This window comes from Capsicum annuum, chromosome 12, assembly GCF_002878395.1.
Source record: "Capsicum annuum cultivar UCD-10X-F1 chromosome 12, UCD10Xv1.1, whole genome shotgun sequence".
In the NCBI taxonomy this organism is placed as follows: Eukaryota; Viridiplantae; Streptophyta; class Magnoliopsida; order Solanales; family Solanaceae; genus Capsicum; species Capsicum annuum.
In genome coordinates this window covers 45,143,844-45,162,361 of record NC_061122.1, presented here as the reverse complement: position 1 = coordinate 45,162,361, position 18,518 = coordinate 45,143,844, and the positions used below count along the sequence as shown (strand labels likewise).

General features: G+C 36.8%; 1 protein-coding gene across 1 annotated transcript; it reads right to left on the bottom strand.

Annotated features, from left to right (window-relative positions):
- Positions 1 to 18,047: 18,047 nt before the first annotated feature.
- LOC124889601 lies at positions 18,048 to 18,480 on the bottom strand. Its single transcript, XM_047401564.1, has 2 exons — positions 18,475 to 18,480; positions 18,048 to 18,380 (listed from the first exon to the last, which is right to left on the bottom strand). The coding sequence occupies exons 1-2, from the start codon at positions 18,478 to 18,480 to the stop codon at positions 18,048 to 18,050; spliced, it is 339 nt and encodes a 112-aa protein (XP_047257520.1).
- Positions 18,481 to 18,518: the final 38 nt, after the last annotated feature.

The following is an 18,518-nucleotide window of genomic DNA, read 5'->3' as shown; positions in this document are numbered from 1 at the left end:
ATGGAATACTTCAACTTCTACTGACTGTCTATGAAGCCTCTACTAGTATTGACTATAGGTAGATGGGTCATGACTCCCAACTATCCCAACTCAGTACAGCTAAATAAAGAAAATACAACACTTCTCGAACTGTATAACTAACTCAAGCCCTTGAATCAAAAGGACTCATCACCTGCTGACTGGATGCTACGAACTGACTGGATCTGAATATGTACACTATACCTTGTACCTACATTACGAGAAAATATATCCCAACACTGTGATACCCTGGGAAATTTTTTATTGAAATTTTGTGCATAAACGTGTTGGGTTCTATCTTTTAGAATGAATTATAAATTTTCCGTGTGGAATGTCTTAGAATATGATCCACCATTGCTTAGAGTATCTAATAATCTTTCCAACTATATGTGGATCATCCAAAACGTACACCTGAGCGATGAGTTATGAACATTCTGATCAAACCGTGAATAGTAGTGAATAGTAAAACATGCAGAAAAAAGTACTGAGGCCTGACGTATTTTTTCTCCAACTTTAAATGATCATAACTCCTTGTACATAATGATCTGGGTAATCCACTATATATCAACGGAAATCTTTATGAGTCCCCTTTCCGATGAAATTGGTTTCATCCAATTTGTCTATCGGAGCAAAAAGTTATGGTCGATCTACTTCAGCCTATCAAAAGAAAATTTTTGGGTCAACTTCAAATGATCATAACTCCTCGTACAAAATGATCTGGGTGAGAAAATATATATCAATGGAAATATATGAGATTCCTCTTTCTAATGAAATTAGTTTCATCCAATTTGGATATGGAAGTAAAATGTTATGGTTGATCTACTTCAGACTGTCAAAACAGTCCACCAAAGAACAGATTCAAGAATTATTTAATTTTTAGGGGCGTTTTGGTCATTTACCCTCACCAAAATCCTTTCAAACCCTATATTAAAGCCTATTAGAAGCATTATATTTTATATTTTATGAAATTCCCTCAAAAATAAAACCCTAAGCTCCTACATCCAACTTCAAGAACCTCCAAAGTTCACCATTAATTCTGCAAATTTATTCAAGATTCCAAGTTCCTAGTTCAAGAACTCCAAGAACCATCATTCAAAGGCACGATCAACATCCCAAAAATGAGTATCGATCTAAAGTTCATCATTCAAGGTATGTGGGTTTTTTCAACAAGAACTCTCTTTTGTTCTTGTGCCCAAAAGTAATTTTCTTTACAAAGGCATGATTTTTATTTGATTTTTAAGAATTTGAAGCATGAACCCATATCTTATGATGATTATTATGAAATCTTGATGTTTATGATTTTAAAAGATGAATTTACATGTGTGGAGATATAAAGCATGAATCTTGAACGATATTTATCATGATTTTGATATTTGGGTCGTGAATCCCCATTGAAAATTGTGTTTTTTTTTAGAAAGTGTGTGTTATAAGCATGTTGATTTTGAATATTTGAGATATTTTGAATGATTTGACCTTTTGGTCTTAATGGAGTTGTTTTGAACTCGAGTGTGAAAGAAATCCATAATGTGGTTGATTTTGATAGATGGAAAGCATGATGGCTCTCGATGTATATTTATATATTACTGAAATTATTTTGTTGTGGATTGCCTTTAAAATGATCTGAGCTAAGTCTGGAAGAAATATTTAGCACCGAGTGGGAGGTATAAAGCGACCTTACTTCCCTAAACTACGTGTCCCCGTAGGAGTGAGCCTGAGGCTGATTTTTATAGTGATCACTAGTTTGTTTGGATTTGATATCGATAGTCCTACTCCAATGGCAAGGATAGGACGGCTCTCCCCAACGTGGGTTGTAAGTTGGACTCCATGTAGCTCACATGGCTTATGTCGGTTATAGGATCTCCCAGTGTGTGTGTGTTTCCTTGTGTCTATAGTGAATGGTGAAGTGATTTAAAAGTGGAATTGTGAAAGTTATTCTTTCGAAAGATTTAAATGATATTTACATTATGAGAATTGATATTCTTGATGAACTAAAAGTGATTGACAAATTATATGATGACTCACATGTGTTATTGTACTTATTTTATTCTCTCATGATTATGATGATTTTCTTCGGGCTATGTGAATCTTTCATACATCCTTCATATTTCTTATAAATATTTATGATGATGATGTTTATACAACTGCATACACCTTCATATACTCGGTTCTTTTCCATGGTACTGACCCACATCATCGGATGTGGGCTGCATTTTCTCAGAATGTAGGTTCAGGTGCTCAGTTCCAGGTTTGACAGTGATTCTTTGGGCACGTTGTTCTACATCCTCTGTTGTGGTAAGTCCTCATATTCCGAGGATGTGATGTCTGATGTTGGTTTCATGGAATCATTTACATTTGATAACTGAGTTTGAGTCAGTTGGGGCATGTCTCAATGGCTCGCTGGTTTTATTGATCTTCTTAGAGGCTTGTCAGACTAGTATAGATATTGAGAGTTGACTAATAAGTCTATTTTGTTATCTTTCTGAAATTCTTTTATTCTTGAATAATGATTACTCTATTGATATTTGAGGGTTATTTATGGAAACCCCATTGATTTGTGTTAAACTGAATAAAAATGGCTCAAAGGGTTAGCTTGGGGCTACTTGTAGCCTCAAGCACCGTGTGATGCTTCGGGACCCATTTTTCAGGGCGTTACAAGCTTGGTATCAAAGCCTAAGTTTATAAGGTGTCCTAGGGAGTCTGACAAGCCACGTTAAGTAGATTCTTGATCAACGGTATATAGAGCGCCACATCTATGAGCAAGAGGCTACAAGACGTTTTAGGAAAAAGTATGATTCTTTCTTTCAGAAGTCTATCGTGCTTAAAGTGTCTTTCTCTGTTATTGATTCATGCTCTCCTCTTTCAGAAATATGCCTCCACATTGAGCGAGAAGAAATAATGATGTTCAGCAACCTCAACCCGCTGACCTATTGAATAAAAACGTGTCTCATGCTGAATTTTGGGCAGCCTTTCAGGCGCTGGCCCAAGCTATTACTGCAAATGTTCAGGCCAACCCAGCCGTGGCTCCACAGAAGCAGGGAGGTGATTCAGCTGCTGCCAGGATTCATGACTTCATACGGATGAATCCGCCAGAATTCTATGGGTCCAAGTCTGATGAAGATCCATAGTTGTTTTTAAAGAAGGTGCGGAAGATTACTCAGGTGATGCATGTATCTGAGGAACATAGTGTGGAGTTGGTTGCGTATAGGTTGAAATACCTTGCTTATGACTGGGTTGTTGCTTGGAGGAAAGGTAGAGGTGAGGGAGCTGTCCATACAACTTGGCAAGAGTTTCAGGATGTATTCCGGGATAAGTTTTTCCCTTTGGAGATGAGGGAGGCGAAGGTGGAAGAGTTTATGAACTTGCGATAGGGCTCTATGACTGTTAGGGAGTACTGTCTAAAGTTCAATCAGTTGGCCAAGTATGCTCCTGACTTAGTGGCTGATAATCGGGCTAGTATGAGTAAATTTATGACTGGGGTGTCTAGTTATATGGTTAAGGAGTGTTGGTATGCTATGCTGAATAGTGAGATGAATCTTTCTAGGCTGATGACTCATGCCCAACAGATTAAGAAAGACAATATTAAGGAGAGAGATAGAATGAGAGGGAATAAGAGAGCTAGGTCCGAGCAGCATGGACAGGGTCAGACTAGATCGCAGGGAGGGAGTGGCCCTCAGTATCAAGATCGTTCATCTATGCCAGCACCATCATCTGCTAATGCTCCCGTGCCTAGAGGTAGGCAGGAGCAAGGTAGCAGTTCATATGCATTTAGGTCCCAGTACAGTGCTGGAAGTAAGCCAAATTATCCCCTGTGTCCTAAGTGTGGTAGGGCTCATTTGGGTGAGTGTTGGGGTGAGAAGAGGGGTTATTTACGGTGTGGTGACATGGGTCACAGAGTTAGAGATTATCCATAGAATGGACAAGGGTTTTGTAACTATCGCCCTAAAACCCAGACTCAAACTGTTAGTGCTCCAATTCCAGCGACTCGCCCAGCCCCAGCTCAGGGTGCCTCTTCTAGCAATGCTAGCGGGCAGTGCCAGAATAGATTCTATGCTTTACCGTCCCACTAGGAACATGAGGACTCTCCCAATGTTGTTACCGGTATGCTTCATATATTTTAGTTTGATGTGTATGCTTTGTTGGATCCTAGATCCAGTTTTTCATATGTTACACCTTTGATTGCTGTGAATTTTGAAATAAGTCCTGAGAATATTCCTGAGCCTATCCTAGTTTCTACTCCAGTGGGTGATTCGTTTATTGCCCAGAAAGTGTATAAAGTGTCCTGTTACCGTTCTTCATAGAGTCTTGTTGGCTGATCTGATTGAGTTGGACATGGTAGATTTTGATGTGATTCTGGGTATGGACTGGCTGTATTCTTCTTATGCCTCTATTGATTGTCGGACCCGAGTGGTCAAGTTTCAGTTTTTGGGTGCATCCGTGTTTGAGTGGTCTGGGAATTCTGTGTCACCCAAGAGTCATTTTATCACTTACCTCAAAGCTAGAAAGCTTATTTCCAAGGGGTGTATTTACCATTTGGTTAGAGTCAAAGACATTAAGTCTGAGACTCCAACTCTCCAGTCTGTTAACATCGTCAATGATTTTTCTGATGTTTTTCCGGATGATCTCCTAGGGATACCTCCTGATAAAGAGATAGAGTTCGGGATTGATTTTCTTCCCAATACTCAGCCCATTTCTATTCCTCCTTACCGTATGGCCCATGCAGAACTTAAGGAGTTGAAAGAGCAACCCAAAGATCTACTAGATAAGGGTTTTATAAGGCCCAATATTTCTCCTTGGGGTGCTCCTGTGTTGTTTGTGAGAAAGAAAAATGGCTCTTTGCATATGTGCATTGATTACCGCCAACTGAATAAAGTCACCATAAAAAATAAATACCCCCTTCCGAGAATAGATGATTTGTTTGACCAATTTCAAGATTCAAGTTATTTCTCAAAGATAGACCTTCGTTTTGGCTATCATCAACTCAAAGTTAGGGAGTGTGACATCCTAAAAACCGCTTTCCAAACTCGTTATGGCCATTTTGAGTTTCTTGTTATGTCTTTCGGGTTAACTAATGCCCCAGCAGCTTTCATGGACCTTATGAATCGAGTGTTCAGACCATATCTGGATATGTTTTACATAGTGTTCATTGATGATATACTGGTGTACTTCCGTAGTGAGGATGAACATTCTAATCATCTCCGAACTGTCTTACAAACCCTTAGAGATCACAAGTTATTTACCAAGTTCAGTAAGTATGAGTTTTGGCTAAGGTCAGTTGCTTTTTTGGGTCATATCATTTCTTTCGAGGGTATTAGAGTTGATCCTCAAAAGACCAAAGCTGTTAGAAATTGGCCTAGACCTATTTCTTTGACTGATATCCAAAGTTTCTTGGGTTCAGCTGGCTATTACCGCCGTTTTGTTGAGGGTTTCTCCTCTATAGTGTCTCCTATGACTCGGTTGACCCAAAAGAAAGTGAAGTTCTTGTGGTCCGAATCTTATGAGAAGAGTTTTCAGGAGTTGAAGACTCGACTCACTTCAACCTCTGTTTTGACTTTGCCTGATGGTTTTGATGTTTTTGTGGTGTATTGTGATGCTTTGAGAGTTGGGTTGGGTTACGTATTGATGCAGAAGGGTAAGGTGATAGCTGATGCTTCTAGACAGTTGAAACCCCATGAGAAAAATTACCCCACCCATGACCTTGAGTTGGCTGCTGTTGTGTTTGCTTTAAAAATCTGGAGACACTATTTGTATGGTGTCTATGTTGATGTTTTCACTGATCATAAGAGTCTGCAGTATGTGTTTACTCAGAGAGAATTGAATCTTAGGCAGAGACGATAGTTAGAATTGTTAAAAGACTATGATATGAGTGTGCTGTACCATCCGGGCAAGGCCAATGTTATGGCGGATGCCCTAAGTAGAGTGTCCATGGGTAGTGTTTTGCATGTGGTAGAAAGTAAGAAAGAGTTGGCTCGTGATGTACATCATTTGGCTAGATTGAGGGTTAGGTTGTTTGACTCTGCTGAAGGTAGTATAGGGGTTAAGAGTAGTTCCGAATCTTCCTTGGTTTCAGAAGTGAAGGAAAAGCAATACTTAGATGCAAGTTTGGGAAGATTGAAAGAGTCAGTGAAGGACCAAAAAGTAGAGGTTTCCTCCCAAGGGGGAGATTGTGTGTTGAGATTGTAGGGTAGATTGTGTGTCCCGAATATTGATGATTTGAGATAGAGAATTATGGCTGAAGCGCATGGGGCGTGATATTCTATTCATCCTGGTGCCACCAAGATGTACCGAGACTTGCGGGAAATCTATTGGTGGAGTGGCATGAAGAAAGATATAGCAGCTTTTGTAGCTAAGTGTACAACATGCCAACAGGTTAAGGTTGAACACCAAAGACCTGGTGGTATGATGCAAGAGTTTAGTATTCCCACCTGGAAATAGGAAGAGATAAATATGGACTTCGTGATTAGTTTACCTACTTCCCGATGCCATCATGATTCCATTTGGGTTATGGTTGATAGGTTGACTAAGTCTGCTCATTTCTTGCCTGTTCATACTTCATATACTGCTGAGGATTACGCTAGATTGTATATCCGAGAGCTAGTCAGACTGCATGGAGTTCTCTTGTCTATCATTTCGGATAGGGGTACTCAGTTCACTTCGCAATTTTGGAAAGATTTTCAAAAGGGTCTTGGTACCTAAGTGCTTTTGAGTTCTGCTTTTCATCCGCAGACCGATAGTCAGGCTGAACGGACTATCCAGACCTTAGAGGATATGTTGAGAGCTTGTGCACTATCCAGACCGCAGACCGTTATGTTGGTCCTTACAAAATTCTTAGCCGTGTTGGTAAGGTAGCTTATGAGGTCGAGTTGCCTTCCGAGTTGTCCTCTGTTCATCCAATATTCCATGTCTCCATGCTTAGAAAGCATATTAGCGATGTTGTGGTAGTGGATTCCTCTGTGAGTGCTGACATTCAAGAAAATCTTTCTTTTAATGAGATTCCTATTGAGATTCTTGATTTCAGTGTCCGAAGACTAAGGAACAAAGAAGTTCCCTTGGTCAAGGTATTGTGGCGAAACCAATCTGTTGAGGGTGCAACTTGGGAAGCTGAGGCGGATATACGATCCAAGCACCCGCACCTATTTTTCGCGAACTCCGATGAAGACGAAGGTACCGTTATTTCCTAAATCATGCACCTTTGATAAAAGTTGCAGCAGTTCAGCTGTCATTTATTATGTGTTCAGCTGTAGTTTCTTGAATTTATGCATTCTATGTTGCATTCGGAGTGAGAAACGATGTGGTGATGAGTCTAACGAATGGTTTCAGTTGTATGATCTATTCCCTATCTAATCTTGGCATGTATAGCATCATTCGAGGATGAATGTTTCCAAGGGGGGGATGATGTAATACCCCAGGAAATTTTTTGTTGAAATTTTGTGCGTAAACGTGTTGGGTTCTATCTTCTAGAATGAATTATAAATTTTTTGTGTGGAATGTCTTATATTATGACCCACCATTACGTAGAGTATCGAATAAGCTTTCCAAAGATATGTGGATCCTCCAAAACGGACACCCGAGCGACGAGTTATGAACATTCCGATCGAACCGTGAATAGTAATGAACAGTAAAACGTGAAGGAAAAAGTACTGAGGCCTGGCGTATTTTTACTCCAAATTTAAATGATCATAATTCCTTGTACATAATGATCTAGGTGATCTACTATATATCAACGAAAAGCTATGCGAATCCACTTTCCAATGAAATTGGTTTCATCCAATTTGTCTATCGAAGCAAAAAGTTATGGCCGATCTACTTCAACCTATCAAAAGTGAATTTTTGGATCAACTTCAAACGATCATAACTCCTCGTACACAATGATCTGGTGAGATACTATATATCAACGGAAATATATGAGAGCCCTCTTTCTAATGAAATTGGTTTCATCCAATTTGGATATCGTAGTAAAACATTATGGTTGATCTACTTCAGACTATCAAAACAGTCCACCAAAGGACAGATTCAAGAATTGTTTGATTTTTAGGGGTGTATTGGTCATCCCCCCTCACCCAAAATCCATTCAAACCCTATATTAAAGCCTATTAGAAGCATTATATATTATATTTCATCAAATTCCCTCAAAAAGAAAACCCTAAGCTCCTACAACAAACTTCAAGAACCTCCAAAGTTCACCATTAATTCTGCAAATTTATTCAAGATTCCAAGTTCCTAGTTCAAGAACTCCAAGAACCATCATTCAAAGACACGATTAACATCTCAAAAATGTGTATCGATCTAAAGTTCATCATTCAAAGTATGTTGGGGTTTTCAACAAGAACTCTCTTTCGTTCTTGTGCCCAAAGGTAATTTTCTTTACAAAGGCATGATTTTTATTTGATTTTTACGAATTTGAAGCATGAACTCATATCTTATGATGATTATTATGAAATCTTGATGTTTATGATTTTGAAAGATGAATTTACATGTGTGGAGATATAAAGCATGAATCTTGAACGATATTTATCATGATTTTGATATTTGGGTCGTGAATCCCTATTGGAAATTGTGTTTTTTTTAGAAAGTGTGTGTTATAAGCACGTTGAAATTGAATATTTGAGCCATTTTGAATGATTTGACCTTTTGGTCTTAATGGAGTTGTTTTGAACTCGAGTGAGAAAGAAATCCACAACGTGGTTGATTTTGATAGATGGGAAACATGATGGCTCCCGATGTATATTTATATATTACTAAAATTATTTTGTTGTGGATTGCCTTTGAAATGATCAGAGCTAAGTCCAGGAGAAATCTTTAGCACCGAGTGAGAGGTATAAAGCGACCTTACTTTCCTAGAACTACGTGCCCCCGTAGGAGTGAGCCTGAAGCTGATTTATATAGTGATCACTAGTTTGTGTGGATTTAATATCGATAGTCCTACTCCGATGGAAAGGATAGGATTGCTCTCCCCAACGTGGGTTGTACGTTGGACTCCATGTAGCTCACATGGTTTATGTCGGTTATAGGATCTCCCAGTGTGTGTGTGTTTCCTTGTGTCTATGGTGAATGGTGAAGTGATTTGAAAGTGGAATTGTGAAAGTTATTCTTTCGAAAGATTTAAATGACATTTACATTATGAGAATTGATATTCTTGATGAAATGAAAGTGATTGACAAATTATATGATGACTCACATGTGTTATTGTGATTATTTCATCCTCTCATGATTATGATGATTTTCTTCGGGCTATGTGAATCTTTCATACATCCTTCATATTTCTTATAAATATTTATGATGATGATGTTTATACAACTGCATACACCCTCATATACTCGGTTCTTTTCCATGGTACTGACCCACATCTTCGGATGTGGGCTGTATTTTCTCGGAATGTAGGTTCAGGTGCTCAGTTCCAAGTTTGACAGTAATTCTTCGGGCACGCTGTTCTACATCCTTTGTTGTGGTGAGTCCTCATGTTTTGAGGATGTGATGTCTGATGTTGGTTTTACGGAATTGTTTACATTTGATAACTGAGTATGAGTCAGTTGGGGCATGTCTCAATGGCTCACTGATTTTATTGATCTTCTTAGAGGCTTGTCAGACTAGTATAAATGTTGGGAGTTGACTAATAAGTTGTATTTTGTTATCTTTCTGAAATTCTTTTATTCTTGGATGATGATTACTCTGTTGATATTTGAGGGTTATTTATGAAAACCCCGTTGATTTGTGTTGAACTAAATAAAATTGGCTCAAAGGGTTAGCTTGGGGCTACTCGTAGCCTCAACTACCGTGTGACGCTCCGAGACCCATTTTTTAGGGCGTTACAAACACACAGTGCGTGTGGGTCAGTATCATGGAAATGTACCAAGCATATGAGGGTGCAATGCATATATAAAATAATATTTTAATATCATCACAGTTTATAAAATTATGCACGCTAATATAAAAGACTCACTTACCTCGAATTAAATCATCAAAGTTATGGATGAATAATACATGTAAAGTAAGACAAGTGAGTCATTACAATAAGTTCTCAATTCACTTTCATCTCGGTTTTCAAACCATCAAAGAAATCAAATATCATAACAATTCTCTTTAGAATATAGTATTTCAATCTTTCAAAAAACAATAACTTTCTCATAACCAATTCTTCAAAACAATATATTCCTCTTAGATAGAATGGTACACACACACATATTGGGAGTCTCTTACAACCGACATAAACCATGTGAGCTACATGGAGTCCAACGTTTTACCCACGTTGGGGAGAGTCACCCTATTCCTTGCTATCAGAGTAGGACCTTAAATCATCAATCCAAATACTAGTGATCACTATATAAATCAGCCTTAGGCTCACATCTTACGGGGGCACGTAGTTCTAGGGAAGTACCAAAATAGCTATACCTCCCACTCGGTTCTAAAGACTACTCCCGGACTAAGCTCAGATCTTTTCAAAAGAAAATTCACTAATAAATGGTTCAACAATTCACAACGGGAGCCATCTTTCTACCCTTTTCATAATAATCAATAAAAGTGGATTTCTTTTCTCATCTCGGGTTCAAAACACCCCTTTTTACGACCGAAAGGTCAAAGCTTCTTCATCATCTCAAATCATTCAAACTCAAGGTATTTATAACACATGATTTCTCAAAAACAACAATCTTAAATAGAGTTCAAAACTCATGTCTCAATATCACATTAAAACTTATCAAGATTCAACCTTTACATCATAAACATATATAAATCCCTTTAAAATCTGGAAAATTCAGTTATAAGGCACAAAATATCATCATTCTCATATATTTCCGCTTCTAAAATAACAAAAATATCATAATATTGTGATAATCACTATAGGATATAAGTTCATGCTTCAAAATCATAGTAAAACATATGAAATCCATAACTTCGTAAAAGTAAATATTTTTGGGCACAAGAACGAAAGAGTGTTCTTGTTGAAAAACCCCACATACCTTGAAATTGAAGCTTTGGATGAATTCTTAACCTTGGAACTCTATTCGTGAAAATAATAGGTACTTCTTATAACCTTCGGAATGGGGATTTCGAACCTTGAAGAATTATTGAAAACTCATGGTTGAGTCTTGAGATATTTGAATTTTTAGGTTGAAACCCTAATAAATGTTCTTGGTGATTTTGAGAGAAAGTAAACTTATTTTGGTGTTATGGGAGTTTAATCCCGTGTTATAGACATATATAGGGGTGTTTTTGGCACTTGGAAGTAAGGTATGAGGCGCACAACCATGGCAGACCTTATGGTGTGCGTCGCATACCTTATGGCGGACATTTAAGTGTGCCTCGCACTCCCAATCGTACACATTTGATTGGGTGGCGCATTGCCCATCGCACACCCTTACTGCCTCTCACAAAAATGGGCATAACTTTTCACTCGGGTATTGGATTTTCACGAAATTGGTATCGTTGAAAATATAATTCAATTATCTCCAATTTAATAGGTCTTGGGATGAAAAATTCAATGTATATTAAGAGATATTCACATTTGAAGTTGACCCTTGTAGAATCAAATGTCAAACTTTGGATGAATCAATTGGTCTTAGCTCAACCTTGTTCTAGGTCATTGCTATAAACATTTTCCACCTCTAAACTACTCCATAGACTAGGATAATGATCATGAAACTTGTATTCACGTGAGAATCACTTGTATTAGAGCTTAGACGCGTAGGAACGACAGTTAGAATTCTAGCATGAAAATATGGGGTATTACATTATCTCCCCCTTGGGAACATTTGTCCTCGAATGTGGATAATTAACCTGAAACACAGAGGAATATTAGTCTTCAAGCTATCATGTGTAACTGATAAAACTGAATCACTAGATCTCAAGAATAATAAGCTACTGAACTGGTCTGCAAGTGCATGAATCCTCAAGAAAAATAACTATATGGCTAAGACAGAAATAAGAGTGTCAACTTACGAGTAACCATTACTTTACACTGGATCTGATCTCATGAGAAAGGATGAGAAGTTTATGATATGGAAACTCGGGGTATTACAACATCCCCCTCTTGGGATCGTTCGTCCTCGAATGATAATAATTTGATGAAAATACTAGGCAGAGAATGTGATACTACACAGGATACTTACGAACTGAATCATGACTTAATATCTACAACTGAAACTGATGCATGAACTGAGCCGAATTCATAATTTAATTGGACACAAACACATTGCCTCTTGGAATGTACATATGTATAAGATAGTGGATAGTAAGACTAGCTGGAAAATTAAGAATCTATAGGAGCTTATCTCCTTGCTTGCTAAACTAGATTACAGGCTATATGGACTGGATCATACTGACTACCCATACTCAAATGGAGTATTTCTTCAGCACTTTTCTATGAAATTCTATTGACATTAGGGAGGAAAGAATTTTGGGCATGCTCTGAACAAGACATTTGACTAAGGAATTACAACATTGATATAACTCTATAGCATGGAATATAATTATATAACTCATAAACTAGGATAGGATTGCTAGGCCGCAGGCAACACAACTTCTTACTTTTAAGCTTAGCATCACTTCTCAAATACTCTCTCAACTATACTATTCCCCTTAAATGCCATACTCATTTGATTCAACTTATAATTCTCATATTGGCACAACGAAATCTTTCTACTAAGGTCTGAACTAAACTAAGTTCTCTCACTATGATCAAGCCTAACTCTAAATCACAAGATACAACATGCCAAACCATAATACTAGACTAAACCATAAGGTTCGATGTTCAATATCTTTTTGGAGTTCACACCCTAAGTATAACATGCCTTACCACTTCAATGACTAATTTAAAACTCTTGATATGGATTCACTAGCGCATATTGCATTCATCATCTTACACCCAACATGACATTCAAGCCTATCATTAAAAATCACATATAACTTTAAGACAAATACCCATAAAGGCATACTTCTCATATTTTCTAAACCTTTATCAGCGACAATTTTCTTGCACTATTCTTAAAAACATACACACAATTTTCTAACTAACCATGACATGTATCAAAGACTTGACCTCAATCTTACTTCACACTTTAGCCTTAGATAGAAAACCTTAAATAATCTTTCTTAATGAGGGTCATCAACTCTCTCACATATAAACCATTGCTTATCCACTATCATCGCCACAATCTTAACATAGGAAGAGGTCACCGAAGGGCTAACACATAAGAACCTGAAGCACAAAAACTAAAATACATAACATTAACACTTATCTTAGGCCTGAGGAATAAAATAACAAAGACATGGATTCATTAAAGAAATCTAAGTTGAGGACATACATGATATAATACGGACTTCACTAGTATCATGAGTTTAAAAAAACTGGTCATACTCTGAAACATGAGTTCATACTTATCATGAGCTATTCAACATAAGACTGGAGTTCATAGATTCATGAGAGATAACTCGAATCACAGAGTAAAGCTATTACATGCTTCCTAGAAGCTGAGAATGGGCTTGAGCATACATGATGGGTATAAGCATAGGCCTGTGGCATGGATTTATCATGCAAGTGATGTATTTGGTATTGAAATGACTGAAATCCAAGGAATACTCTAGAGTAAAAAGGGGTCACTATCTCATCATAACTAATTATTGACATGTATCACAATCTAATTCTCAAAACTTGATTTGGTTCTTCACTAACAATCTCCCCCTTAGGTCAAAGCTAGTATTCTAAGCATGATGATATACTCCATATCCTCGAGATTAAGCCATAATTTCATCATTCTAATATCTACACATAAATGCTAAACTCACAAGAATAAACTAATTTCAAACTTACCGACTTCATTCTTGAACAACCTATCCATATGTCATCCTTAACTTTCTAGCTTCAATAATCATCATCAAAGACTTACACTCTCATTTGCAACCATACCTACATCTCTAATAACATAATCATAGCCCACCAAGATCACACTTCTATACTTATATTTTTCCCAAATCATGAGAATAATAATCATACTTAAAAGGCTCAACATCTTCAATCATAACTCCTTAACTTAGCTATGAAGAACATCATAAATTATCTAAGTAGCCTTTCTCCACCTACTAACTCAACGTTACTACTAACCACACAATATGTAACAATTCTGGAAAAATAATGCAGGCCTATAGCACCTTGGGCACACCTCTACATCATACTTAATTATGAACACATGATCTTACACTCTTGCATACACTGTTCAGGCCTACTAGATAACCTTCATATAACTACCATCAACAACTGAACCATCCACTGTTCAACTTAATGTCTAGTGCTAAACATGATTTACAACCCAATCTCACACAATTCTCACTTCAAAACTAAAGAACACAGCATTAAGAAAAACTAGTACACAATGACAATCGATCATAATCATATGGCCTATCTTATTCATAATCCATTAACACATCCCCCTTCTTCATATCATTACTATTTACCTATCTTCACACCTAAATTACTTTCATAGCTCTATAAATTTCAACTAAACTTTCTCTTGCAATCTCAGAAAAATCTAAATTAACAATACTCAACCACCAAGTACTTTCACCAATAAACTGTACTTTTCTAGCACCACAAACACCATCAACAACTTTTGTCATACTTCAAGCAAACAACAATCCACCTTAACTAAAATCTCCTTCTCTAACTTTCACTAAACTAACAAACAAGGATATATCACTTCATTACTAACTCGATCATATGCAAAAAGAAGATTCGGCTATACATACATTCAATAAATTACCCTTACCACCTTTCTTGTCACTACACCTCTAAACCTAAACTTTCAACCAACATAAGAATAATAAGATAAACAACAAATTGCTAGTGAATCGAAATAGGTTCACTGGACTTTGATTTTGTGTTTTGAACAAGAAAATTAGATGAATAACAAAGCAACTATGCTAGTGAATCAAAATAGGCCCCACACGGCTTCACTAGACTTTGATTTTTCACAACCACAATAATAATAAAATTATGTAATACAAGAGATAGAAACTTGACACACAACATTCAATGATCTAAGAATACACCTTACTCTATCTTAATAGAATAACTCGTAAGAACGAGGGCATAACTTTAAATTTAAGGGACTTATAACACACTAGAAGGCTCCTCTCAAGCCGCTTTGTAACTTCTGAAACTTTCGCTAGCAAATATAAGAGCATTATTTGGAGAGGAACTGGAACTTGTTGATCATTCTGTCTCAAATAATACATAGATAAGGAAGTATAGATTTACATTATAATTTTTGAGGAGTAATCTGAAAGCACATCTTACTTGGGCTTAGTGCACGACTTTTATAAACATGAATAAAACACTTAAATCTTTGAAACTCAAAAGCACTGATGGGATACTTTCTAGCCCTCTTATAACCACATAACTATCTGTGGAGAATTAGGCTAGACTATTTCTGGTACCTTGAAAATAAGGCAGAGATGGCCAGAATATAGTAAGATGAGAATTTATATAAGTTTTATAGAGAACCTTTTTATGGCATGGTCTGAGACTTGAAAGAAGGGGAACATTTCCTAAATGCCCTGTAGCCTCTCGAAGAAAAGTACAGACATCTTCGTACCGTTCTGCAAGACTCTACTAGACACGGCTTCATAGACACCCTAGAACAATTGAACTCTGTGCTCTGATACCAAGTTTGTAACGCCCCAAAATTAGGTCCTGAGACGTCACATAGTGCTTAGGGTCATAAGTGACCCCAAGCTAACACTTCTCTGGCATAACTCATAAGTAACTGAATTAAAAGTATAAATCAATACAAATTTGCGGAAAATAACTCTTTTCTAAATATGATAGATACAAAACTAAATTTACAAGATTACAACTCTGCTTTTACAACCAAAACTAAAACAAAATATATTAACTTCTACTGCCTATCTATGAAGCCTCTACTAGTACTAACTATAAGTAGCTGGGTCATGGCTCCTGACTATCCCAACTCAATACGGCTAAATAAAGAAAATACAACACTTCTTGAACTGTATAACTAACTCAAGCCCTTGAATCAAAAGGACTCATCACCTACTAACTGGATGCCGCAAACTGACTGGATCTGAAGATGTACACTATACCTTGTACCTACATTATAAGAAAATGTAGCCCAACACACAGGGTATGTATGGGTTAGTACCATGGAAATGTAACGAGCATATGGGGGTGCAAATTATATATAAAATAATATCTTAATATCATCACAGTTTATAAAATTACGCATGCTGATATAAATGACTCACTTAGCTCAAATTAAATCATCAAAGTCATGGATGAATAATACATGTAAAGTAAGACAAGTAAGTCATTATAATAAGTTCTCAATTCACTTTCATCTCGGTTTTCAAACCATCAAAGAAATCAAATATCATAACAATTCTCTTTAGAATAGCTTTCTCATAACCAATTCTTCAAAATAATATATTCCTTTTAGATAGAATGGTACACACACACATATTGGGAGTCTCTTATAACCGACATAAACCGTGTGAGCTACATGGAGTCCAACATTCTACCCACGTTGGGGAGAGTCACCCTATTCCTTTCCATCGGAGTAGGACCTTAAATCATCAATCCAAATACTAGTGATCACTATATAAATCAGCCTCAGGCTTACATCCTATAAGGGCACGTAGTTCTAAGGAAGTACCAAAACAACTATACCTCCCGCTCAGTGCTAAAGACTACTCCCAGACTTATCTCAGATCTTTTCAAAAGAAAATCCACTAATAAACAATTCAACAATTCACAACAAGAGCCATCTTGCTACCGTTTTCATAATAATCAATAAAAGTGGATTTCTTTTCTTATCTCGGGTTCAAAAACACCTCTTTTTAAGACCAAAAGGTCAAAGCTTCTTCATCATCTCAAATCATTCAAACTCAAGGTGTTTATAACACATGATTTCTCAAAAACAACAATCTCAAATAGAGTTCAAAACTCATGTCTCAATATCACATTAAAACGTATCAAGATTCAAGCTTTACATCATAAACATATATAAATCCCTTCAAAATCTGGAAAATTCAGTTATAAAGTACAAAATATCATCATTCTCATATAATTCCGCTTCTAAAATATCATAATCTCGTGATAATCAATATAGGATATAAGTTCATGCTTCAAAATCATAGTAAAACATATGAAATCCATAACTTCATAAAAGAAAGTATTTTTGGGCACAAGAACGAAAGAGTGTTCTTGTTGAAAAACCCCACATACCTTGAAATTGAAGCTTTGGATGAAATGTTAACCTTGGGACTCTATTCGTGAAAATAATAGGTACTTCTTGTAGCCCTCGGAATGGGGATTCCGAACCTCGAAGAATTATTGAAAACTCATGGTTGAGTCTTGAGATATTTGAATTTTTAGGTTGAAACCCTAATGAATGTTCTTGGTGATTTTGAGAGAAAGTAAACTTATTTTGGTGTTATGGGAGTTTAATCTCGTGTTATAGACATATATAGGGGTGTTTTTGGCACTTGGAAGTGAGGTATGCAGCGCACAACCCATGACAGAACTTAAGGTATGTGTCGCACACCTTATGGCATACATTTAAGTGTGCCTCTCACTCCCAATCTCACACATTTGATTGGGTGACACATTGTCCATCGCACACCCTTACTGCCTCTCACAAAAATTGGCATAACTTTTCGCTCGGGTATTGGATTTTCACGAAATTGGTATCGTTGAAAAACTAATTCAATTATCTATAATTTGATAGATCTTGGGATGAAAAATTCAATGTATATTAAGAGATATTCACGTTTGAAGTTGACCCTTATAGAATCGAATGTCAAACTTTGGATGAATCAATTGGTCTTAGCTCAACCTTGTTCTAGGTCATTGCTATAAACATTTTCCACCTCTAAACTACTCCATATACTAGGATAATGATCATACAACTTGTATTCACGTGAGAATCACTTGTATTAGAGCTTAGACGCGCAGGAACGAAGGTTAGAATTCTAGCACGAAAATACGGGGTATTACAGATAGTTTTTCACTTGCTTTCTTACACCTACTCTTTTTTCGGCCTACCAGGTGGTCTTTTGTATTTGGGTGGTATGCTTTTTTCTTCTTCGACACATTTAAGCACATGCCAATCCTTCTTATCTGGCATAGGTACTACTGGAACTTCATATGTCTTCACTAATATCGCAGACTTATAGTAATCAAAGCACCACGGACAAAACTTCGTAATATGTTTACTCTTCAACACTGCAATCGCGTGTAGACATGGAATTTCATCAATCTGAAATCTACAACAGTTACATTTGTTAGCATCCAAGTCCACAACATATATTCTTCCATATTCATAAATTGAATAATGATACTCTGATGCAGGCTTGACCTAACAAAAAAAATTCACACACAAACAAAATATAACGTACAAGAAATTTTTATTCAATAAATAAAATATAAAATGAGTAATTATTTACGCATACCGTCATTCTAGATGCTTTAACTCCATTATCTGTAAGGATTTTGT